General features: G+C 44.9%; 1 protein-coding gene across 1 annotated transcript; it reads left to right on the top strand.

Moving 5' to 3' along the window:
- The first annotated feature begins 1747 nt into the window (after window positions 1-1747).
- Window positions 1748-4527, top strand: LOC132884667 (serine protease 27-like). Its single transcript, XM_060918504.1, has 6 exons — window positions 1748-1796; window positions 3139-3159; window positions 3339-3501; window positions 3591-3859; window positions 4007-4149; window positions 4339-4527. The coding sequence occupies exons 1-6, from the start codon at window positions 1748-1750 to the stop codon at window positions 4525-4527; spliced, it is 834 nt and encodes a 277-aa protein (XP_060774487.1).
- Window positions 4528-26806: the final 22279 nt, after the last annotated feature.

The following is a 26806-nucleotide window of genomic DNA, read 5'->3' as shown; positions in this document are numbered from 1 at the left end:
CTTCTTCTTCTTCTTCTTCTTCTTCTTTTGGGTTTTCCAGCAGCTGGCATCCACAGTGTTGCATTACTGCCATCTACAGGTTTACCTTTGACTGTGCACTGACAGTTCCATCATTCTGCTGCAAAAGGAACAGCTGATCACACCGAGGTGCTCGCTGACCGCCGATATTTATTAGTTTAGTCCTGCATTTCCTTTCCTTCGCAACATAACGTCTTCTTGTTTTCTGTTACTGTAGTTGGTCTTTCACATTTCATTCACACACTCATGTCCTCCATTTTCCTCTCCTGTTTCAAATTTGTATCCCACAATGCCCTGCGCAAACGGGGAAAGCCCACCATATGATGCATGATGTATCATGTTGAATTGGGTCATGGTGAAGCAGGAAAAAATAGCAGAGAATTTAGGGCCACGTGGCCCTAAATTCATTAACTGTTTATTAAAAAACAAAAAAACAAAAACCTAATAAACTTGGAAGTCTGTGATTCAAATTCAGTCACTTTTGGTTCACTAAACAAAAATAATTGGGTGTTGGGAACATTCTTTTTATGATCTACACTTGAAAAATCTGGAAGGCAGTCTACCTTTAATATTAATGTCTTTCTTTGGTTCAATGAAAGTTTCTTTTCTTACAAAGAAACACATCCAGGCCTGGCTAAATTTTGCAAAAAAAATACATTAAGTCTCCCCAAAGCATGTGGGAAAATGTGTTATGGTCTGATGAAACCAAGGTTGAACTTTTTAGCCACAATTCCAAAAGGTATGTTTGGCGCAAAAACAACAATGTGCATCACCAAAAGAACACCATACCCACGGTGAAGCATGGTGGTGGCAGCATAATCTTTTGGAGTTGTTTATCTTCACCTGGAACAGGGGCTTTAGTTAAGCTGGAGGGAATTATGAACAGTTCTAAATACCAGTCAATTTTGGCCCAAAACCTTCAGGTGTCTGGTAGAAAGTTGAAGATGAAGAGGAATTTCATCTTTCAGCACGACAATGACCCCAAGCATACATCAAAATCAACAAAAGAATGGCTTCACCAGAAGAAAATTAAAGTTTTGGAATGGCCCAGCCAGAGCCCAGACCTAAATCCATTTGAAAATCTGTGGGGTGACCTGAAGAGGGCTGTGCACAAGAGATGCCCTCGCAATCTGACAGATTTATAACACTTTTGCAAGGAAGAGTGGGCAAATATTGCCAAGTCTAGATGTGGCAAGCTGATAGACAAAGACTGAATGCTGTAATTAAATCAAAAGGTGCCTCAACAAAGTATTAGTTTAAGGGTGTGCACATTTATACAACCAGTTTATTGTACGTTTTTTTCATGTTTTTCCTCCTAACAGATTTGTTTGTTTTTCAATTGAATTGTACAGGTTATAGGTCACATTAAAGGTGGGAAAATTTTTGAAATTATTTATTGTGGTCTCACTTTTTTTACATCAGAAAAACCTATAATTTTAACGGGGTGTGTACACTTTTTATATCCACTGTATTTTCATTTCTGAAATACCAGACGGTAATGACAAAAAGGCACTGATGACAGCAAAACAAGCTTATTTTCAGAGCATATAATAGATCAGTATAATTTGTGTTTGTCATTGTGAAAGAAAGACAAGGAAGAAAGACAAAGTGATTGAATAATTGGGTGGATTGGAATGACTAATGATAGACTGAATGAGATGAAGGCAATATAAGAGTTCCAGCAAGAAAGTATGACTACACAGACATAGACACAACATTGAGAGCAGATATGTTGAAGTTGGGGTGTGTGGTTGTGACCCTGCTCTTTTTTGTAAAAGGTAAGACTCCTGTAATAGCACTATTAACTTGAAGCATTATAGTAACTGAGATGGATTATAATAATAGTAGTATTATATTTTAAAACACTAACTCAGTTTTAAATTGTAATATAAATACCACAGCCCTTTTTAAAATATCAAATTCTCAAATCTGATTGGTCAGAGGGTGGCACGGTGGTGTAGTGGTTAGCGCTGTCGCCTCACAGCAAGAAGGTCCGGGTTTGAGCTCTGTGGCCGACGAGGGCCTTTCTGTGCAGAGTTTGCATGTTGTCCGTGTGGGTTTCCTCCGGGTGCTCCGGTTTCCCCCACAGTCCAAAGACATGCAGGTTAGGTTAACTGGTGACTCTAAATTGAGCGTAGGTGTGAATGTGAGTGTGAATGGTTGTCTGTGTCTATGTGTCAGCCCTGTGATGACCTGGCGACTTGTCCAGGGTGTACCCCGCCTTTCGCCCGTAGTCAGCTGGGATAGGATCCAGCTTGCCTGCGACCCTGTAGAACAGGATAAAGCGGCTACAGATAATGAGATGAGATGATTGGTCAGAAGATGTTTAACATTTCTGGAAGGGGTCTCCAATGTTGGCACTTTGCAAAAGTCAGTGGTAAAGCTGCAATTTTAAGATTCCCAGCAAGGGAAAGGTTTCAGGACAGAGGAGTTTATGCTTTACACTTTCTCTGTAACATGACAAGCTGTGGTTTTATGGCTTATTGTTTTTGAGGGAGAATGGAGGGGAGAATAACAGTTTATAACACAAGTAATAACAGTAATATGGAAGCAGGGTGGGTTGAACTGGCAGGTAACATGAGGTGATTTTCACCTGTGTTGCTCCCACCAACCTACTGTACTTATGTGTGCTTTTTTGTATTCAAAAAATTCTACAAGCCACAGAGTGTCAAAGCTGGCAGAGTATGCGCATGTGCAAAAAAACCAAAAACAACAACAACAAAAAACTTGAATTGGAACTTGAACACACTGAAGCAAAGCAATATAAGTTTTAAGTTGCTGGTTGCTTTCCTTTTTGTGTGTGAATGTCCTGCATCACTGGCTCAAACATATCCTTAATGACTGAAAAATATGGGATGTACGATCATGCAACTGCTGCCACAATGAACTAATACACACACCATTTTATCCCTTTCCTATAATTTATAGATCCCACAATAATATCACATTGTATTTTCCAGTAACAGGATAATATGAATATATGTATCATTACATTATAATTTTCAGAATGTGTAATATTTTGCATCTTACCATTCCATATGTGTTTTAACTGATGTATCAATTATCCTTAAAAAAAAACCTCATATCAGTTTAATTCCTCAATTTTCATTTGCATCGCAGGCTCACTTTCACAGCAGGATGGTAAGTACTTCTCATTCTGTTGCTTAAAATGTCAAGCTATTTATTCTTTTCTGGTAGGCTCTCAAGTTGCTAAAATCTAAATTATAAATGTAAAAATTAATTTTAAATCTTAAAGATGGGAAATTTAAAGTGCACATTGTTCAATGTCAGCTTTTACAAATATTTCTCCTTTATCACAGTATGTGGTCTTGCACCTTTGAATAACCATATTGTGGGGGGAGAGAATGCCGAAGAAGGGCTGTGGCCCTGGCAGGCTAGTTTGCAAATCTTCGGCAACCATTTCTGTGGAGGAACCCTCATCAATGAAAAATGGGTTCTGACAGCCGCACACTGTTTCTCCAGGTTAATTTCACCAACATAATTTTGTAGATAACACACTATACTGACATCACTCACAGAGCTGACTGAACATTTTGTTTTTATATCTGCAGTTATCGGACACTTGGCCTGAAGGTCTATTTGGGAAAGAAGACTCTAGAGAGCTCCGATCCACATGAGATCTCTGTAGATGTTTTAAAGGTCATTATTCACCCTAACTACAATAGGTTCACCCTCAACAATGACATTGCCTTGCTGCGTCTGAAAAAAGCTGTGACCTTCACAGACTACATTAGACCAGTGTGTCTGGCCAGTCTAGAGAGTAATTATCCTCATGGCACCAGTTCCTGGGTCACAGGCTGGGGAAAACTTGCCTATGAAGGTAAAACTCATACATGTGCACATAGAAATGCATAGAACATTGCAGTCATGAAAACTGTTCTGCTGTACATGCTGTATAACTAGCTACCCAAGTACATGTGGGAAAAAAAAAATATATATATGCAATGAAAACTATGTGCATGTGTAGACAGTTTGCCTTCTAGTGTGCTGCAAGAGGCAGAGGTGCCTGTTGTTGATTCCCAGCAGTGTGATGCTCAGCTGGGACCTGGTCTTGTTACTGAAAATATGATATGTGCTGGATTTCAAGAAGGAGGCATAGGCCCATGCCAGGTAAACATAGTGTCTTACATGCAATATGTGTTATACAATATAGATTACTTTTCTCATGTGGACCCCATATTTTCCCCATTTCCTGTATGCCAACTAATGTCAGAGATTGGTCATTGATGTTTTCAAAATGTTTTGAAGTTCCCAGGTTTATGGTAAGATTGTAGCAAGAGTTTCCCTCTCTTTCTGAAGGGGGATTCTGGAGGTCCTTTGGTGGTGAAGCAGGGTTCAGTCTGGGTTCAGGGTGGTATCACTAGCTGGGGTAAGGGCTGTGCTCTGCCTGAATTACCTGCTGTGTTTACTCGGGTGTCCCAGTACCAGTCCTGGATATCTGACGTCATCAAAAGGAACCTGCCTGGTTTTATTACATATTTACCGTAACTGCACATTAGGAAAAGGTGAGATTTTCACACATACAGTACATGTCTTTTAGAAATCCATCTTATCCAGCCTCTGTGACATGCTATGAAATATGTGCTCTGAAATACAAAAAAATTAGACAATTAAATTTGGCTGCACAGCCTTCCTGCTGTTGTCCTATTTAATGTTTATATCATTAATGATTTCTATATTGTCATATAGATTTCAGAACCACTATTTGGTTCAACATCTGACCCTCATCAAGTGTGAGATCTTAGTTCTCTCCAAGTGTCTGCTAAAGTGTTTTTGTATTTTGGCAGGTACTACCACAGAGGAAGACTCAAGACAATATTTCTGGTTTTGAAAACTTTCTGTTGATCTATGGATAAAGTTTAAGTTTATGGTGTGATTGTAATCCACATGGGCAGCAGTGCTTTCTCAATGATCTATGGTGTATGATTATCATTGATTTAAAAAATATATGTTTGTGAATCAAGAACTTACTTAACTATACTTTAACTATTTAACTATGGTTATTTACTATAACTTACTATAAAACTGTTTCTGTATCATGGTTCTAATGAATAAAATTGGGCACAACAATTTGTTAGGTCTCATTTTTAATTCTAACGTGGTAACTAAATCATTTCTCATAATATGTATATTTTTGTCTTGATATATAGTAGGAAGTGAAAATTTTAAAACCCTACAGGTTGTTGCTTTCTCCATCTTGCAACCCACATGATTTTGAACATGAAGGTCCATTCATGTTTAATAAGCTCCCCCTTCATCAAATTCATCATAAATGGTACCAATAATGCATGAAAAGAGCCACAGGTGGACTCCTGCACACACCTCTAAATTATGGTAGTATTTTGGAATTTGCTGTCTGGAAACACTTGTAGTGGATATAAAAAAGTCCATCCATCCATTATCTGTAGCCGCTTATCCTGTTCAGGGTCGTGGGCAAGCTGGAGCCTATCCCAGCTGACTATGGGTGAGAGGCGGGGTATACCCTGGACAAGTTGCCAGATCATCGCAGGGCTGACACACAGAGACAAACAACCATTCACACCTATGGTCAATTTAGAGCCACCAATTAGCCTATCTTGCACATCTTTGGACTGTGTGGGACACCGGAGCACCCAGAGGAAACCCATGCAGACATGGGCAGAACATGCAAACTCCACACCAAAAGGCCCTCATCAGCCACTGGGCTTGAACTCAGAACCTTCTTGCTGTGAGGCAATAGTGCTAACCACTACACCACTGTGCCACCCATGATATAAAACGTCTACATCTTAAAATTGTAATAGTTTTTGGGAAGTAAAAAAAAAAATTAAACCAAGACAAATCATGTCAGATTGTTCACCACCTTGATAGAAATGCCTGTTTGGCATGCTCAAAACTGGTACAGGCTGTTTTGATTGTGACTTGTTTTGACAAGTTTAATGCATCCATCCATCCATCCATCCATCCATTATCTGTAGCCGCTTATCCTGTTCTACAGGGTCGCAGGCAAGCTGGAGCCTATCCCAGCTGACTATGGATGAGAGGCAGGGTACACCCTGGACAAATCGCCAGGTGGTTAGTTTAATCCTTGAGCTTTATCTTTGATTGCACATCTGCTCTGTTTCCATAAGGTTATTCTGACCAGTTTCCATTCATGAAGAGTTATAACATCAATGAAACTGACTTCATGTTAAAATTGTTAATGTTATAGTCATGTTGTCTGTTGTTGTCCAGGTGAGGATCGGTTCCCTTTTGTGTCTGGTTCCTCTCGAGGTTTCTTCCTTGTGTCGTCTGGGGGAGTTTTTCCTTGCCTCAGTCGCCACTGGCTTGCTCATTGGGGATAGAATAGGGATAAAATTGGCTCATGTCTTGGGTCATTCAGATTCTGTAAAGCTGCTTTGGGACAATGTCTATTGTTAAAAGTGCTATACAAACAAACTTGACTTGACTTGCCCCCCAAAACATGCATGCAGTCAATGACGTGAAAAGATGCATTTGGTCAGTTGTGCTGGATGTAATATTGTAATCATTTATTAAACACACACACACACACACACACCTGAGTATTTGAACAACAAATGAGAACAAACACATAAATATGTAACCTCAAACAGGAATAACATTTAAATATGTAACATCAAATATGAACTCACAGTTCTGGTTCTTCAAGCTTACAATTAAATTATTTATACACACACAATAATAACTGGCAAACAGACATGACACTCACTACGTTTACATGCACATAGAGAGAATCGAATTTCTGCCGTTGCTCGACTGAAATCGAAGTTCAAAATGTCATGTATACACCTTAATTCGGCTGAAATTGAACCGAACTTGATTTCTCGGAATCGAGCTACACGACCTAGTTTATGCGATTTCTGCTGAGCTACTTTGTGCATGTATACCCTATCGAGCTAGTTGTCGAGCTACTTCCGGAAGTGACGAGTGACGAGACCACAAGCGGGAAACACAACAGCCTCGGTCGGCATGACAACAGTAGTAGCGAGCAGCAGAAGAGGTCAGGAGGAACAAACGGAGAAGAGAAAATGGCGATGTAGAGCTCTCTGAAGTGTGGGTGGAGCACAGAGGACGGCAGGACAAAGCTTCTGGTACTAATAGGCTTTTTATTGTCAGACTTTTCAGTTTAACAGCCTACTTTTATTCTTGAGAGAAAAACACACACACACGCGTGCGCTGTGTTCTAGTCCCGGGATGAGCTCTCCCCTCTGCTCTCCCTCTGCCTCCTTAAATAGGGCGCGATTACTGGGAAGACACACAAATACAGGTTAATTACCGTCAGGTGTAGTGATTCTGCCACTCACCTTCCCTGGCTCCGCCCTCCTGTCACAGACCGGCGCTTGACCACGCCCCCACTGCCACAGGCAAGCAGAAACGTGCACTTCTGGAGCAATGAGAAGACAGAGTTCATGCTCATTCAGCTTAAGGAGTTGAATATATTAAAATTCATGGACGGGAGAAAAACGTGCAATGGAGAACACGGAACTGATAACTTTGTTTACACGCTTGAATAGCTCTTCTTCATGACGACATCCGGAAGTGTACCAACACGATGGGGCGTATTGCGCCACCTGTGGCTCGGGTGCACAATGCACCTCACACAATAGTCCGATTTCAGTTGTGTGCATGTACGATTGGATTTCTCTGGCACCCTGCTGGGACCTTCAGCTCAATTACAGACAGCAGCTCGATTTGGATGTGCATGTAAACGTAGTCAGTGAGTGTGATCACTCAGAACCATGAACTAACATTTTAGAACTGCTCTCTTTCTGCCTTGGTTGCAGCAAACACTGCCACTAGATCTTCAAGGTCCAAATATCATCTGACCCCTTTTTCTATAGAGCTTTGAACCAGTCCTGAAAGCCTTTCCTGGCTCATGGTGGACTTCCGAAAAGCCTTTAGGAGCTGCAGGCTCGAGAAGCTTCTCTCACCAGATGAAAGAGTGATGGGAAATGTAAACAGTAGTCGCAGGGCAATACTGAGATTCCCATAGAGATCTAGAAGACCCTCTTTGTATACAGTGCCTTGAAAAAGTATTCACACCCCTTGAACTTTTTCACATTTTTCCACCTTACAACCACGAACTTAAAAGTTTTTTATTGAGATTTTATGTGATAGACCAACACAGAGTAGCACATAATTGTGAAGTGAAACGAAAATGATAAATGGTATTCAAAATTTTAAACAAATAAAAATCTGAAAAATGTGGTGTGCATTAGTATTCAGCCCCCTGCGTCAATACTTTGTAGAGCCACCTTTTGCTGCAATTACAGCCGCAAGTCTTTAGTGGTATGTCTCTACCAGCTTTGCACATCTAGACACTGAAATTTTTGCCCATTCTTCTTTGCAAAATAGCTCAAGCTCAGCCAGATTGGATGGAGAGCGTCTGTGAACAGCAATTTTTAAGTCTTGCCACAGATGCTCAATGGGATTTAGGTCTGGACTTTGACTGAGCCATTCTAACACATGAATATTCTTTGATCTAAACCATTCCATTGTAGCTCTGGCTGTATGTTTAGGGTCATTGTCTTGCTGGAAGGTGAATCTCCTTCCCAGTCTCAAGTCTTTTACAGCATCCAACAGGTTTTCTTCCAGGATTGCCCTGTATTTAGCTCCAGCCATCTTCCCATCAACTCTGACCAGCTTCCCTGTCCCTGCTGAAGAAAAGCATCCCCATAGCATGACGCTGCCACCACCATGTTTCACAGTGGGGATGGTGTGTGCAGGGTGATGAGCAGCGTTAGTTTTCTGCCACACATAGTGCTTTGCATTTAGGCCAAAAAGTTCAACTTTGGTCTCATCTGACCAAAGCACCTTCTTCCACATGTTTGCTGTGTCCCCTACATGGCTTCTGGCAAACTGCAAATGGGACTTCTTATGCCTGTCTTTCAGCAATGGCTTTCTTCTTGCCACTCTTCCAAAAAGGCCAGATTTGTGGAGTGTACGACTTATAGTTGTCCTGTGGACAGATTCTCCCACCTGAGCTGTGGATTTCTGCAGCTCCTCCAGAGCGATCATGGGCCTCTTGGCTGCTTCTCTGACCAGTGCTCTCCTTGCTCGCTCTGTCAGTTTAGGTGGACGGCCATGTCTTGGTAGGTTTGCAGTTGTGCCACACTTTTTCCATTTTTGAATGATGGATTGAACAGTGCTTCTTGAGATGTTCAGAGCTTGGGATATTTTTTATAACCTAACCCTGCTTTAAACTTCTCCAGAACTTTATCCCTGATCTGTCTGGTGAGTTCTTTGGTCTTCATGATGTTGTTTATTCTTCAGTGTTCTCTAACAAACCACCAAGGCCTTCACAGAACAAGTGTATTTATTCTGAGAGTAAATTACACACAGTAGGACTCTATTAAATAATTAGATGACTTCTGAAGGCAATTGATTGCACAGGGGGCTGAATACTAATGCACACCACATTTTTCAGATTTTAATTTGTTTAAAATTTTGAAGACCATTTATCATTTTTGTTTCAGTTCACAATTATGTGCTACTCTGTGTTGGTCTATCACATAAAATCTCAATAAAAAACTTTTAAGTTCATGGTTGTAAGGTGGAAAAATGTGAAAAAGTTCAAGGGGTATGAATACTTTTTCAAGGCACTGTATGCAATCCAACATCTCTTTTGGAGACAAACATACATCATCAGAGAATGTGTGGATAGCAGCCCTGACCTCCAAAACCATGTCCTCTCCATCATTGTCATCCAGAGTTTTTTTCAAAACTTAAGCACTGCTTCTCAAGCCTCAAGCTCCAAAATTGACACCTTCAAGCTTAACTAAAGTTTGAAGATGAACACTTGGACAAAGAAAAAGCCTTCTGGAGGAAAGCTGTATGGTCAGATGAGACAAAGATTGAGTTGTTTGGCCACAATGACCACCATGTACAGAGGGACACTGTACAAGCTGGTGGTGGTGGTAGGATCATCATGCTCTGGGGCTGTTTTGCTGCCAGTGGAACTGGTTCATTGCACAAAGTGGATGGAACAATGAAGAAGGAGGACTACCTCAGAATTCTTCAGCATAAACCATCAGAAACTTGAACACGACTTGGGACTTGGGAGTTACAACAGGACAATGAACCCAAACACACATCAGAGCTGGTTGTGGAGGATAAAGCAGGCTAACATTAAGCTTAAAACAAGTCCTGACTTCAACCCTATTGAAAATATATGGACCGTGCTTATACAGTTAGGTCCATAAATATTTGGACAGGGACAACATTTTTCTAATTTTGGTTCTGTGCATTACCACAATGAATTTTGAACAAAACAATTCAGATGCAGTTGAAGTTCAGACTTTCAGCTTTAATTCAGTGAGTTGAACAAAATGATTCCATAAAAATGTGAGGAACTAAAGCATTTTTTAAACGCAATCCCTTCATTTCAGGGGCTCAAAAGTAATTGGACAAATTAAATAATTGTAAATAAAATGTTCATTTCTAATACTTGGTTGAAAACCCTTTGTTGGCAATGACTGCCTAAAGTCTTGAACTCATGGACATCACCAGATGCTGTGTTTCCTCCTTTTTAATGCTCTGCCAGGCCTTTACTGCAGTGGTTTTCATTTGCTGTTTGTTTGTGGGCCTTTCTGTCTGAAGTTTAGTCTTTAACAAGTGAAATGCATGCTCATTTGGGTTGAGATCAGGTGACTGACTTGGCCATTCAAGAATATTCCACTTCTTTGCTTTAATAAACTCCTGGGTTGCTTTGGCTTTATGTTTTGGGTCATTGTCCATCTGTATTATGAAACGCCGACCAATCAGTTTGGCTGCATTTGCCTGGATTTGAGCACACAGTATGTCTCTGAATACCTCAGAATTCATCCGGCTGCTTCTGTCCTGTGTCACATCATCAATAAACACTAGTGACCCAGTGCCACTGGCAACCATGCATGCCCAAGCCATCACACCATCTCCGCCGTGTTTTACAGATGATGTGGTATCCTTTGGATCATGAGCTGTACCACGCCTTCGCTATACTTTTTTCTTTCCATCATTCTGGTAGAGGTTGATTTTGGTTTCATCTGTCCAAAGAATGTTCTTCCAGAACTGTGCTGGCTTTGTTTAGATGTTTTTTAGCAAAGTCCAATCTAGCCTTTTTATTCTTGAGGCTTATGAGTGGCTTGCAACGTGCAGTGAACCCTCTGTATTTACTTTCATACAGTCTTCTCTTTATGGTAGATTTGGATATTGATATGCCTACCTCCTGGAGAGTGTTGTTCACTTTGTTGGCTGTTGTGAAGGGGATTCTGCAATCATCCACCACTGTTGTCTTCTGTGGGTGTCCAGGTCTTTTTGCATTGATGAGTTCACCAGTGCTTTCTTTCTTTCTCAGGATGTACCAAACTGTAGATTTTGCCACTCCTAATATTGTAGCAATTTCTCGGATGGGTTTTTTTCTGTTTTCGCAGCTTAAGGATGGCTTGTTTCACCTGCATGGAGAGCTCCTTTGACCGCATGTTTTCTTCACAGCAAAATCTTCCAAATGCAAGCACCACACCTCAAATCAACTCCAGGCCTTTTATCTGCTTAATTGAGAATGACATAATGAAGGAATTGCCCACACTTGCCCATGAAATAGCCTTTGAGTCGATTGTCCAATTACTTTTGGTCCCTTTGAAAACAGGGTGGCACATGTTAAGGAGCTGAAACTCCTAAACCCATCCAATTTTAATGTGGATACCCTCAAATGAAAGCTGAAAGTCTGGACTTTATGTCCATGTCCATTATATAACTATCACCTGAATATGTTTCAGTAAACAGGTAAAAAAACTAAATTTGTGTCAGTGTCCAAATATATATGGACCTAACTGTAAGTCGAGTCCATGCCAAAAAAAAACCCCAAAAAACAAATTTAATTGAACTCTACCAATTCTACCATGAAGAGTTATGAAATATCCAACCAGAATTCTGCCAAATCTTGTTCATGGTAAACAAAAATGTTTGATCATGGTGAATCTTGCGAGGAGACATTTTACCCAAATATTAGGTGTGCTGTATGTATATGTTTGACCCTGTATGTACAATTTTGACCCTGTGTTGATTTCAGAAAACCCAAAGAAAATTAAAACTTGTGCAACAAATTCTAGTGTTTTTTTAATTAAAGATAGATGCTGTACATTCTGCCACAGAAAAAGAACAGTTCAAAAAATTACTGAAAGCCCAAATATTGCCATGACATTCATAACCAAGATGACATTCATGTCACTGTATGTAAACTTCTGACCACAGCTGTAGATAACAATATAACCAGATCAGCTCAGTGATTAGAATGTTTTAACCCCCCCCCCAAAAAAAAAATCCTTTCAGTAAGCAGTTATCCAACCTCTGATTAAAAAAAAGAAAACAAAAAAACCCCACCTGACTTCATCCCTGTCACGAGAGTGGATGAGGGAGATGGATGTAAGTGCAGAAAGAGTTTATTAAAAGCAAGCTGGCAAATAGTTCCAAAATGTGCGATCAAAGAACATAAAAAACAGGCATAGTTCAGGCAATTGGCAAACATTATATACTAGACAAGGCAATATGTGGTCAGGAAGACAGGAAACAAATCGAAACTAGAGTAGCAAAACAGCAATCGAATGGCTTGGTCACATCAGACACAAGAAACAGACCATATACTTTGCAAATTCTATGTCTGAGGAGAGTCCTTATATGCAAGAGCTATGATTGCACTCTGATCAGGAATAGGTGCATGGTAATTTGTCTTAATGAGCTTGAGTGTGGCACTGCAAGTGAGTTGCAGTCCAAGGTGTGCTCCTGCATGCTCTGAGTGCAAATATGTGCAGACGTGGCAGAACACCCCCCCCCCCCCCCGAACCTCCTTGTTCAGCCCCAGGGAAGAGAACCCTGAGCTGAAAGAGCTCCACTTGGAGCTCCACTCTGAGACTATATGGTGTTGCACCAGAACATAGGCTTAGGCAGAGGGTTCGGTTCAGAGTGGGCTTGGTATGGGACCATAGATGCAAGTGGAGGCTTGGATTGAGGCTTGGCTTGGTACAGGAGCATGGATGCAGGTGGATGCTTTGGTTCAAGCTTAGCTTGGTATGGGGACATGGATGTAGGTGGAGGCTTGGATTCATGCATGGGCATGGGTTTTTTCAAGAATATGAATGAATGAATGAATGAATGAATGAATGAACCCTTTATTGTCACTAGTCACAAGTACCAGCAAAATTGGCCATCAACCCATTCGTACATATACACATACATACAATTGACAGAGGGGGAGTAGACAGGACAGGAAGACAGGGATGAAAAGAAAAAAAATACAGAGTAACATGAGGGGAGGGGAGGAGAAAAAGCAACCCCCACACTATGCTCCTGTGGGGAGTACAGTGTGGGAACATTAAAAAAGCACCTCAGCACATAAGCACAAAATAATACAGTACACTTTACAACATGAAAACTCGGGACTTGAGGGGGGAGGGTGATCAGGGGAGGGGGTAAGGGGGAGGGGTAGAGGTAGAGGTAACCCAGCACAAGCAAGCAGCCGTCCGTTCCTGTAGCCATGACGGCACTGGTCGCGCACCCACTTGTCACACTGGGGGTAAAAAGTGGCAACCGTGGGAAGTGGGGGAAGGAATGCAAGAGCGTCTCACTGCAGTGATCTTCAGGGGGAGTTGTTGTTCCAGCAACAGCCTTGATTGAGGCCCGTGCTGTCTGAGGGAGCCAAAAGCAGATAAGATTGGGGTTGTATGGTCTTGGGGCGAGTAGATACATTCTTTTACATGACTACTCTTTTTGTCCATTCTGGTCTCCAAATCGATCCATTTTCCTTTGCAAAGCCAAAAGCTTCTCCATGATGTTATCCATGTTGCGGTTCAAGTTCTGAATAGCCACAGTCTGAGTGCCGACAGTTCTGCTCACTGCTTCAATCATGTCAGGCAGCTTTATGGGGCTTTGGACAGCTGTCACCGTTTTCTGATTTCCTCGATAAACCAGGGCAATGCCTAATCCAATCAGCAAAAGTCCTGTAATCATGGTTCCGAATAGGTAGATGTCTTCAATGTCCTCCACAGAAAGAACCACCAGGCACACGACCCGCCACTTCTCCCATGCATCCATCGTGTCGCCAGCTGCGAACGTTCTGGCAGGACATGCCGGTTCCCCCAAATCCAGGCTTTTCCTTGAGAAAATTGTATCAATTGCATGAAGAGACCAGTTTATCAATTCCATGATTTTTAGTTTGGAGAGCAGTGCGGAGAGAGTCTCTCAAAAGTATAGATAATAGATAGACAAGACAAGAGGATCAAAGCAGGGAAGATAAGGGAGAGGAGAGGAAGAGAAATGCGACTGCCTTCCGTGAGAGCACGGAAAAAAACCCAACCAAACAAACAAAAAACCTCTGAACTCTGAAAATATGAACTCTGGCATAGACTTGGACTTGAGCATGGGCATGGACTCAGGTGTGGACATGGGCTTTAGCATGGGCATGGATTCAGCCATGGACATGGGCTTGAGCATGGGCATGGACCCTGGCATCAGCATGCCAGTATGGGCATATAGACATGAACATGGGCATGGACTCAGATGTCACCATGGGCATGGACTCAGGCATGGACATGGACTCTGGCATCACCATGGGCATGGACTTGAACATGGGCATGGACTCAGATGTCAGCATGGGCATGAACTCAGGCATGGACATGGGCTTGAATATGAGCATGGACTCAGGCATGGGCTTGAGCATAGGCACAGGCATGGGCTCAGACAAGAACATGGGATTAGACTCTAGCTTAGACTCTGACAGTGGCATGGAGTCTGGCATCAGCCTGGGCATGGTCTCAGGAATCAACGTGGGCATGGGCTCGGACATGTACTTGGACTCCAGCTTAGACTCTGACAGTGGCATGGGCTCTGGTATGAGTATGTACTCTGGCATGTGCATGAGCTCTGGCTTAGTTGTAGGCAGAGGTTCAGGCTCAGTCATGGGCAATATGGACAATTGGACAAAAAATGGACAAAAAAGACAAATATGGACTTGGTTTTGGGCATAAGCATGGGGTCTGGTATTTTTTAACTTGCACATTCAGTGCAGGATGAGACATAATTATGAAGGTTAATGAGCATGTAGGGCCACCAGCATTTTCCCCTGAGGAGCTGATACATGCCCTTGATACTTGAGTGCCTCATGGTGGGTGAGGTGGAAGCGCATGTGATATGAAGGCCCTGAGGTGTGGGGAACAGATGTGAGATAAGCAGAGCAGTTGGCAGGGATGTGGTCAGGCATGGTTTGAGTGATGGAGTCCTCCCTGAAGCCTGGAGGTGGAGCAACAGCATCCTCCCTATAGCCTGAAGTGACAACTGCCCTGTCAGCCTCTGGTACGAGCTCTGGAGTGAAGGCCTCCCCCTCTGCTGCTGTGTCAGCCTTTGGGGAAGTCATGGCCTAATGGTTAGAGAAACAGCTTTGGTACCAAAAGGTTGCTGGTTCGATTCCCCAGACTAGCAGGATTGACTTAAGTGCCCTTGAGCAAGGCACCTAACCCCGAACCGCTCCGGCAAGAGTGGTGGCGTACCTTGTGTCTGATTAGCCAAAGAAAAACTGATGATGTGTACCTTACAGGTATCAGCCCCCCCACACTCTCACACCAAAAAATCTCAAGGGGTTTTTCTGTCTCTTGGACTTGATACAGGAACGCATGTCACCAAAAGACATGGAGTCTTTGAGGCATAGGTGTTCTATGGTGAGGAGGTATTCAGACCACTGGCATGCTGGTCAAGTGAGCCAGTAAATCATACATCCCACCCAGTTTTTCAGCAGGCTTGGGCTCCACCAGGTCCTCATATAAGAGCCTGCACTGTCACAAAAATTCATTGGCCAATAGTCTTTACCATCATAGGGTGCTGGTGTGTCTAGTTCTATGTGCTGGATGAACCACAGTCAAGTCAATTTTATTTTTATAGTACTTTTAACAATAGACATCATCACTAAGCAGATTTACAAAATTTTATTGACTTTAAACAAGAGCTAATTTTATCCCTAGTCTATCCCCATACAGATCCAGGTTTAGGCACAGTGACTCTAGTGTCACATTGCTCAGCATGCCTGCTCTCTTTTGCTACATCCATGTTAATGGTGAAGTATTCTGTCATAAGAGTGGATGAGGGAGATGGATGGAAGTGCAGAAAGAGTTTTATTAAAATCAAGCTGGTGAACAGTCCTAAATTGTGAGGCAAAGAGCATAAACAAAAACAGGCAAAGTTCAGGCAATTGGCAAACAGTATATACAAGGCAAGGCAATATGTGGTCAGGAAGACAGAAAACAAAGTCAAACCCAGAGTAGCAAACCAGTAATCAAATGGCTTGGTAAAATCAGACACAAGGAACAGAGTGTACACAAAGACTGTGTGTGAGGAGAGTCCTTATATGTATGGGCTGTGATTGTGCTTTGATCAGGAACAGGTGCATGGCAATTAGTCCTAATGAGCTTGCGCATAGCGCTGCATGTGAGTTGTAGTCCAAGGCATGCCACTGTGCACTCCAAATGCAATTGTGCATGGATGTGACAGTCCCTTGTCAGTTGTTCAACTACAGGCCAATCTCAAACCTACCTGTAGCAGCGGGGGGCGTGGTCAAGCATCGGTCTGTGACAGGAGGGCGGAGTCAGGGAAGGTAAGTGGCAGAATCACTACACCTGTCGTTAATTAATGTGTTTGTGTCTTCCCAGTGACCGCACCCTATTTAAGGAGAGAGAGTGAGAGCAGAGAGAGCTCTCTCCCGAACCAGACGACTGGAATGTGTGTGCATGCATGTGTGGCTGAGAGAGAAAGATTCGCACGGAAAAGTGGAAATAAAAGAGTTTTGTGAACTCAGTTCCGTCCTGCTGTCCTTCTGTGCTCCACCCACTTACACGAACTGTCACAGTGGTGCCGAAACCTGGGATGAGCACAGAAGAGAACAACTCCATGGAGTCCTCCACCTTCGCCGACCTGATCCACGCCCTCACCACGGCCCTACAGAGCCAGCACCAGGCACTGCTCGCCCTCCGAAAGGAGCAAGAACAACGGTTCGAGGCCCTGGTGCTGGCGCAACAGGAAGATCGTCGGGCATTCTGGCACCTCCTCGCGTCGGCGGGGTCCACCATCTCCCCCGCCGCGGGCCCTTCCCCCCTCACCCTCAAGAAGATGGGCCTGCAGGACGACCCCGAGGCATTCCTCACGCTCTTTGAGCAGGTAGTGGAGACCTCGGGGTGGCCGGTGGAACAGCGCGCGGCACGCCTCCTCCCCCTGCTAACGGGAGAGGCGCAACTGGCCGCGCTACAGCTCCCCACCGACCGCCGGCTGGCCTACGCGGACCTTCGCCGGGCCGTCCTCCAGCGGGTGGGACGCACCCCGGAGCAACAGCATCAGCGTTTCCGCGCTCTGCGTTTGGAGGAAGTCGGCTGGCCATTTGCGTTTGGCCAGCAACTCCGGGACGCCTGCTGGCAGTGGTTGAGGGCCGACAGCTGCGACGCCGAGGGACTCATCGACCAGGTGGTACTGGAGCAGTTCGTCGCGCGTTTACCAGCGGGAACCGCAGAGTGGGTCCAGTGCCACAGCCCGGCGTCGCTGGATCGGGCAATCGAGCTGGTGGAGGACCATCTGGCGGCTGTCCCGATGGCAGGACTGCAGACGACCTCTTCTCTTCTCTCTCTCTCTCTCTCTCTCTCCCCTCCTCCTGTGTCTCCTCCTCACCCTATTCCCCCACCGCAGAGGCGGGGGCTGGTGCCACCTCAGCTGGCCCGCCGCACCCGCAGTACCCTCCCGTGTCTCCCTTCTGTGTCCGTCTCTCTCCCCCCTCAGGTTAGTGAGCCCCAGAGCACTAGTGCAGAGAGGAAGCCCGGGCCGGTTTGCTGGCGCGGCGGGGAGCCGGGCCACCTCCAACAGCAGTGCTCGGTAATGGAGGTGGGCGCGGTGGGTCGGATCCCCGACGCGCCGGGAGCCGCCCTCGATCGGGCCGGAGCGTATCGCATACCGGTGAGTATCCAAGGGGATACATATCAGGCATTGGTGGATTCTGGCTGTAATCAGACCTCAATCCACCAAAGCCTGGTGCAGGACAAGGCATTGGGGGGAGCACAATTGGTGAAGGCGTTGTGTGTGCACGGGGATGTTCACAACTACCCTTAAGTGTCGGTCCACATTTTTTTTCGAGGGGAAAAATTTGTAGTGAAGGCGGTGGTTAATCCTCGCCTTACCCACTCTCTAATTTTGGGGACTGATTGGCCGGGATTTCAGGATTTAATGACACATGTAGTGAAGAGTGGGTCCTGTCATTTAACAGGGGGAGGTCCCAGTGTCGCTTTGGTGGGAGCAGCTGTCACAGAGCCGTCTACGCCACCTCTGCGTTGGAGTGAGGAGCCGCCGGCTCCTCCTCCCTCTCTCGGGGAATCCCTCGTGGATTTCCCGTTAAAGCAGTCGTGAGACGAGACTCTGCGACATGTGTTTGACCAAGTGAGAGTAATCGATGGTCAAATGGTCCTGCCGAACGTCACCCCATCCTTCCCCTACTTCGCGATTATGAAGGATAGATTATACCAAGTGACGCAGGACACTCAAACTTAAGAGCGAGTCACGCAGCTTTTAATTCCGAAGAGCCGCCGGCAATTGGTATTCCAGGCGGCTCACTTTAATCCCATGGCTGGACACTTAGGGCAGGATAAAACACTAGCCCGAATAATGGCCCGGTTCTATTGGCCAGGGATTCGCGGCGATGTCCGTAGGTGGTGTACGGCATGCGGCGAATGCCAGTTAGTAAATCCAGCGGCCATTCCAAAAGCACCTTTGCGCCCTCTACCGTTAATCAAGACCCCGTTCGAAAGAATTGGGATGGATCTCGTCGGGCCATTAGATCGGTCAACACGAGGGTACCGCTATATATTAGTTCTAGTGGACTATGCAACGCGATACCCGGAAGCAGTGCCTCTTCGCAATATCTCAGCACGCAGTATTGCAGAGGCACTCTTCTGCGTTATCTCCCGAGTTGGAATCCCGAAAGAGATTCTGACTGACCAAGGCACCTCGTTTATGTCACATACACTGAACGAACTGTATGGGTTGTTGGGTATTAAGCCGATCTGCACTAGCGTGTATCACCCACAAATGGACAGTTTAGTTGAACGGTTCAATCACACCCTCAAGAACATAATTAAAAAATTCGTAAGTGAGGATGCACATAATTGGGATAGATGGCTCGAACCCTTGCTCTTTGCAGTGCGAGAGGTCCCCCAAGCCTCCATGGGGTTCTCCCCGTTTAAATAGTTATATGGCTGTAAGCCGCGCGGCATTCTAGATGTGCTGCGGGAAAACTGGGAGGAGGGACCTTCACCAAGTAAAACAAAATCCAATACGTTATGGACCTGCGCGCAAAACTCCACACACTCACGCACCTAACCCAGGAGAATTTGCGGCAGGCCCAAGAACGACAGACCCGCCTGTATGACAAGGGTACGCACCTTAGGGAGTTCGCACCAGGAGAGAAAGTACTTGTACTGTTGCCCACATCGAGCTCCAAATTAGTCGCCAAGTGGCAAGGACCCTTTGAGGTCACATGGCGAGTCGGGGACATTGACTATGAGGTGAGGTGAACGGATAGGGGTGGGGCGCTACAGATTTACCACCTCAGCCTGCTCAAACTCTGGAACGAGGAGGTCCCCGTGGCATTGGTGTCGTTGGTTCCGGAGAAGGCGGAGCTGGAGCCGGAGGTGCAAAAGGGGACATTGGCATCGTGTACCTCTCAGGTCCCCTGTGGAGACCACCTCTCCCCGACCCAACTCGCGGAGGTTGCCCAGTTGCAGACCGAGTTTTCGGACGTGTTCTCGCCCCTGCCCAGCCGCACCAACCTCATAGGGCACCACATTGAGACGCCCCTGGGGGTGGTAGTGCGTAGCCGCCCTTACAGTTTACCCTAGCACAAGAAAAAAGTGGTTCGGGAAGAACTCGAGGCCATGCTCAAAATGGGCATCGTCGAGGAGTCCCACAGTGACTGGAGCAGCCCGGTGGTCTTGGTACCCAAGGCCGACGGGTCAGTCCGGTTCTGTGTCGACTATAGAAAAGTCAACGCGGTGTCTAAATTTGATGCGTACCCAATGCCTCATATTGATGAGTTGCTCGATCAGCTAGGCACGGCTCGTTTTTACTCAACACTGGATTTAACAAAGGGTTATTGGCAGATCCCCTTGACTCCATTATCCCGGGAAAAGACGGCCTTTTCCACACCGTTCGGCTTACACCAATTCGTCACACTTCCTTTTGGGCTGTTTGGGGTGCCCGCTATGTTTCAGCGGATGATGGACAGGGTCCTCCGCCCCCACGCCATGTATGCGGCCGCATACCTTGACGATATCATTATTTACAGTAATGACTGGCAGCAGCACTTACAACACCTGAGGGCCGTCTTTAAGTCATTGAGGCGAGCGGGTCTCACAGCCAACCCAAAGAAGTGTGCGATTGGGTGGGTGGAAGTACGGTATCTGGGTTTCCACTTGGGCAACAGGCAGGTGCGTCCCCAAATTAACAAGACAGCAGCAATTGCGGCCTGCTCGAGGCCCAAAACCAAAAAGGGGGTGAGACAGTTCCTGGGGCTGGCTGGCTACTATTGTAGGTTTATACCTAATTATTCGGAAGTCACCAGCCCGCTGACTGATCTCACTAAAAAGGGGGCACCAGATCCGGTCCAGTGGACGGAGCAATGCCAGCGGGCTTTCTCTAAGGTAAAGGCTGCACTGTGTGGGGGGCCACTTTTACACTCCCCTGACTTTTCTCTCCCCTTTATGTTGCAGACGGATGCGTCGGACAGAGGGCTGGGGGCTGTTTTGTCCCAGCAGGTGGAGGGGGAGGATCGCCCAGTTTTGTACATTAGTCTGAGTGAACTTCTGCTCCTCTATGACCCGCCACGCCTACTTAGATCAAAAGGTGCAGGCTATCTGCTGGTACCTCGTATAGTGAAGGCTACATCAGGGGGCAGAGCCTTTTCTTACAAAGCCCCACTGTTATGGAACAGCCTTCCAAGTAATGTTCGGGAATCAGACACAGTCTCAGCATTTAAGTCTAGGCTGAAAACATATCTGTTTAGTCAAGCCTTTTGTTAATGGTGTTTGAGGTAAAGGAGTAGATCTGGAGGGTCCTCAGACATAGAGTGTTTTGGTAAACTGGGATGTATGGATGCTGTCAGTCCCCACTCGCTTGCTCACTCGAGTTTGTTGACGGTGCAGTGGCTGGCTGCTTTATGTCCCGGGGCTCCCTCATGCCTGTGTTACCTTCTGGCTCTCTCCTTTTAGTTATGCTGTCATAGTTAGTTGCCGGAGTCCCTGCTTGTACTCGGTGCAATATGTATACTGTTCCTACTTATTCAGGTGACATTGGGCATACCTAACCACCTGTGTTTTCTTTCTCTTCCCCCCCCCCCCCACCCCAAATCTGTCCCTCTGAGTTACATGGAGTCAACAGGAAATCTTTTGGTGGAGACGGTGGGGACCTCGACTGGCTATCGTAGCCTGCAGGGAATCGGCCGTCAGACGTTCTGTCGCATGTCCCAGACCCGGTGAAATGTAACTGAATTGTCTTGGCCAGGCCTAAGGGTCCCATCTGCATCTCATCATTGCTGAGGAGTGTGCTCCCATCACCCAATCAAGCATCCAGCCAGAGCAGGTCATGATATATTTTTTACCATATTAACATGCCATTGTGCGTCATGCCTGATGTAAAGACTCTCGTCTCTGCGAGCCTACCACACAGATTTAATACTTGTCATTTTTAGGGCATACCTAACAACGTGTTTTCTTTCTCTCCCCCCCCCATCTGTCCCTCTGAGTTACATGTTGATCCTGGGATTGAGATGCTGGCCTCTTCTGCCCCTCGGACCTGCTTGATCCATCCTGGTGCCCTGTGTCTGGTCGGAGTTTTATCGCCCCACTCCTGTGAAGGACGGCCCCATGAGGACAGTTGAGGGTTATACCTGTTAAAACTGTTAATATTATAGTCAGGCTGTCTGTTGTTGCCCAAATGAGGATGGGTTCCCTTTTGAGTCTGGTTCCTCTCGAGGTTTCTTCCTCATGTCGTCTGAGGGAGTTTTTCCTTGCCACCGTCGCCACAGGCTTGCTCATTGGGGATAGATTAGGGATGAAATTAGCTCATGTTTTAAGTCGTTCAAATTCTGTAAAGCTGCTTTGCGACAATGTTTATTGTTAAAAGCGCTGTACAAATAAACTTGATTTGATTCGTAAGCTGTCAGTGCATGAGGGGCGCTACAGCACCATCAAGAAGGAGTGCCTGACGATCAAATGGGCGGTCCTCGCCCTCCGGTACTACCTGCTGGGATGCCCTTTCACCCTCTGTTGGGACCACGCGCCCCTCCAGTGGCTCAACCGCATGAAGGATGCCAACGCGCGGATCACCCATTGGTATCTGGCACTCCAACCCTTTAACTTCAAGGTGATCCACAGGCCGGGGGCGCAGATGGTCATGGCGGACTTCCTCTCCCGTCAAGGGGGGGGGAGTCGGCTGCAGGCCGGACAGCCACCCGGCCTGAGTCGGGCGGTGGGGGTATGTGGCAGCGGGGGCATGGTCAAGCATCGGTCTGTGACAGGAGGGTGGAGTCAGGGAAGGTAAGTGGCAGAATCACTACACCTGTTGTTAATTAATGTGTTTGTGTCTTCCCAGTGACCGCGCCCTATTTAAGGAGAGAGAGCGAGAGCAGAGAGAGCTCTCTCCCGAACCAGACAACTGGAATGTGTGTGCATGCGTGTGGCTGAGAGAGAAAGATTCGCACTGAAAAATGGAAATAAAAGAGTTTTGTGAACTCAGTTCTGTCCTGCCGTCCTTCTGTGCTCCACCCACTTACACGAACTGTCACACTACCCTTTATCTCCAAGATCCTAGAAAAGGCTGTAGCACAGCAGTTATGCTCATATCTACATGATTTCATATGTGGTCAGGAATGTGGTCTTGAAAACAGAAAACAAAGTTGAAACCAGAGTAACAAAACAATATTCAAATTGCTTGGTCACTTCAGACACAAAAAACAGAGCGTATACTTTCCAATATCTATGTGTGAGGAGAGCCCTTTTATGCATGAGCTGTGATTGTGCACTAATCAGGAACAGGTGCATGGCAGTTAGTCTGAATGAGCTTGAGTGTGGCACTGAATGTGAGTCCACAGTGCGCTGCTGCATGCTCTGTGTGTAAATGTGTGTGGATGCGACAGAACCCAACAAAGAGCTCCCTCCAGGAGCTAAAAACCTCCTTGGTTGGCCCCAGGGAAGAAAACATTGAGCTGAAAGAGGTCCCCTCAGAATTCCACTCTGACTCTACATGGCATGGCGCTGGATGGAGGTTTCGGTTCAGGATGGGTTTGGTATAGGAGTGTGGATGCTCATTAGGGAGAAATAAATTAATTAGGGATAAACTTGGTTTATATGTTTAAAGTCTTTATTTTTCTGTTTTTTATGATCTGCCACGGATACATGGATCAAAAGTTGCAGGCTATCTGTTGGTAGCTCAAATAATGAAGGCTACAGCAGGTGGCAGAACCTTCTTTTACAAAGCCCCACAAAATTCAAACTACTAATTTAAGGTCAGACAATGTAAGTGACCCTGTAGTTAACAATATAACTGTATCAGGTCAGCAATTAGAATGTCTTACTCCCCTAAAAGAAACTGAATTACTTTCATTAATCTCTGCATCAAAAGCCTCAACTTGTGTATTAAATCCCTTACCTACACGTCTATTCAAACAGATAATACCTGAAGTAATTGAACCACTTCTAAAAATAATAAATTCTTCTCTTACTATTGGCTATGTACCCAAATCCTTTAAACTAGCAGTTATCAAACCCCTGATTAAAAAACCTGACCTTGATCCCTGTCAGCTGTCCAATTATCAGCCAATATCAAACCTCCCCTTTATCTTCAAGATCCTTGAAAAAGCTGTGGCACAACAGTTATGCTCATATTTACACGGGAATAACATCAATTAAATGTATCAGTCAGGATTTAGACCTCATCATAGCACAGAGACAGCTCTGGTTAAAGTAGTAAATGGCCTACTGTTGGCGTCTGATAAGGGCTGTGTCTCGCTGCTTCTGTTGCTTGAACTTAGTGCAGCATTTGATACCATTGATCATTCCATTCTTCTGGATAGACTAGAAAATGTGGGAGTTAAGGGAACGGCCCTCTCCTGGCTCAGGTCTTATTTAACTGATCGCTATCAGGATGTTGATATAAATGGTGATATTTCTAGATGTACTGAGTTTGGTGTTCCACAAGGTTCTGTCTTGGGTCCACTGCTTTTTTCTTTATATATGTTCCCTCTGGGTGATATTACTCGTAAACATTGTATTAGTTTCCACTGTTATGCTGATGACACACAGTTGTATGTTTCTGCAAAACCTGATGAGAGACGCCAGCTTAATAGAACTGAGGAATATGTAAAGGACATTAGACACTGGATGCTTAATAACTTCCTTCTGCTTAACTCTGACAAGACTGAAGTACTTGTACTAGGACCACATGCAGCTAGAAGTAAGTTTTCTTATTACATAGTAACTCTGGATGGCCTTTCTGTTTCTTCACGTGCAGCAGTAAAAGACCTCGGGGTGATTATTGACCCCAGTCTTTAATTCGAAACTCATATTGATAACATTACCCAGATGGCTTTATTTCATCTCAGAAATATTGCTAAGATAAGAAATGTAATATTACTACATGCCGTGGAAAAACTAGTTCATGCTTTTGTTACCTCCAGGTTGCATTACTGTAACGCCTTACTGTCTGGATGTTTCAATAAGTGCATAAACAAGCTCCATTTAGTTCAAAATGCAGCAGCAAGAGTCCTTACTAGAACTAGAAAATATGACCACATCACCCCTGTCTTATCCACACTGCATTGGCTCTCAATCAAATTTTGTATTGATTATAAAGTACTACTATTGACCTTTAAACCACTGAATGGTCTCACACCACAGTACCTGAGTGAACTTCTGCTCCTCTATGACCCGCCACGCCTACTTAGATCAAAAGGTGCAGGCTATCTGCTGGTACCTCGTATAGTGAAGGCTACATCAGGGTGCAGAGCCTTTTCTTACAAAGCCCCACAGTTATGGAACAGCCTTCAAAGTAGTGTTTGGAAATCAGACACAGTCTCAGTGTTTAAGTCTAGGCTGAAAACATATCTGTTTAGTCAAGCCTTTTGTTAATGGTGTTTATGAGGTAAAGGAGTAGATCTGGAGGGTCCTCAGACATGGAGTGTTTTGGTAAACTGGGATGTATGGATGCTGTCAGTCCCCACTTGCTTGCTCACTCGAGTTTGTTGACGGTGTAGTGGCTGCTGCTTTATGTCCCAGGGCTCCCTCATGCCTGTGTTACCTTCTGGCTCTCCCCTTTTAGTTATGCTGTCATAATTAGTTGCCAGAGTCCCTGCTTGTACTCAGTGCATTATGTATACTGTTCATACTTATTCAGGTGACATTGGGCATACTGTACCTAACAACCTGTGTTTTCTCTCTCTTCTCCCCCCCCAAAAAAAAAAAAATCTGTCCCTCTGAGTTACATGTTGGTCCTGGGATCGAGATGCTGACCTCTTCTGCTCCTCGGACCTGCCTGATCCATCCTGGTGCCCTGTGTCTGGTTGGAGTCTCATCGCATCGCTCCTGTGGAGGGCGGCCCCATGTGGGCAGTTGGGGGTCACGCCTGGAGGATGCTCTGGACTCTTGCATTGGTGCTTTTGTGGCTGGGGACTGCAGTTGACTTGCTGACTTTAGGACTGCAGTTGACTTGCTGACTTTGGGACTACGGTTGTCGTGAACAGTTTTGAGCTCAGGTTTCTGTCGGTGGGGGGTTTATAGCATCAACGAAGCCAACTTTATGTTAGGACTGTTAATGTTATAGTCATGTTGTCTGTTGTTGCCCAGATGGGGATGGGGATGGTTTCCCTTTAGAGTCTGGTTCCTCTTAAGGTTTCTTCCTCATGTTGTCTGAGGGAGTTTTTCCTTGCCACCGTCACCACAGGCTTGCTCATTGGGGATAGATTAGGGATAAAATTAGCTCATATTTTAAGTTGTTCAAATTCTGTAAAGCTGCTTTGCGACATTGTTTATTGTTAAAAGCACTATACAAATAAACTTGACTTGACTTTATGGACCAGCCTTCCAATTAGTGTTCAGGACTCTGACACAATCTCTGTGTTTAATGCTAGGCTGAAAACATACTTGTTTACTTCAGCCTTTTGTTCATTGCTTTTTACTCAGTAAAGGAGCAGATCTGGAGGGTCCTCAGGCATAGAGTGATTTGATAAGTTAGAATGTATGGATGCTATCACCCCATCCTGATACCCTACTTCTGTTTGGAGTTCTCATCACTGAACTGATTTGGTACATTATGAAATGAAAAATATGAAAAAAGTAGATCCCAATTTGTTGAGCAGCTGAAAGCCTATATCAGGCAAGAATGGACCAACATTTCACTTTCAAAACTACAACACTTGGTCTCCTCTCTCCTCACTTCCCAAACATTAACAGTGTTGTTAAAAGCAGAGGTTATGCAACACAATGCTAAACATGCCTCTTTCCCAGCTCTTTTAACACATGTTGCTGGCATCAAATTCAATATGAACCTCTATTTTTCAAATAATAAAATTTGAAAATATGTTTCAAACAATAAAATTTCTGTTTCAACATTTGAAATGTTGTCTTTGTAGTATTTTCAATGAAATATAAGGTTTTTATGATTTGTAAGGGGCAGCATGGTGGTGTAGTGGTTAGCACTGTCACCTCACAGCTAAAAGGTTCTG

Source organism: Neoarius graeffei, chromosome 4, assembly GCF_027579695.1.
Source record: "Neoarius graeffei isolate fNeoGra1 chromosome 4, fNeoGra1.pri, whole genome shotgun sequence".
In the NCBI taxonomy this organism is placed as follows: domain Eukaryota; kingdom Metazoa; phylum Chordata; class Actinopteri; order Siluriformes; family Ariidae; genus Neoarius; species Neoarius graeffei.
Note: the sequence above shows the minus strand (reverse complement) of the source record. Positions and strands in the feature narration are given on the sequence as shown.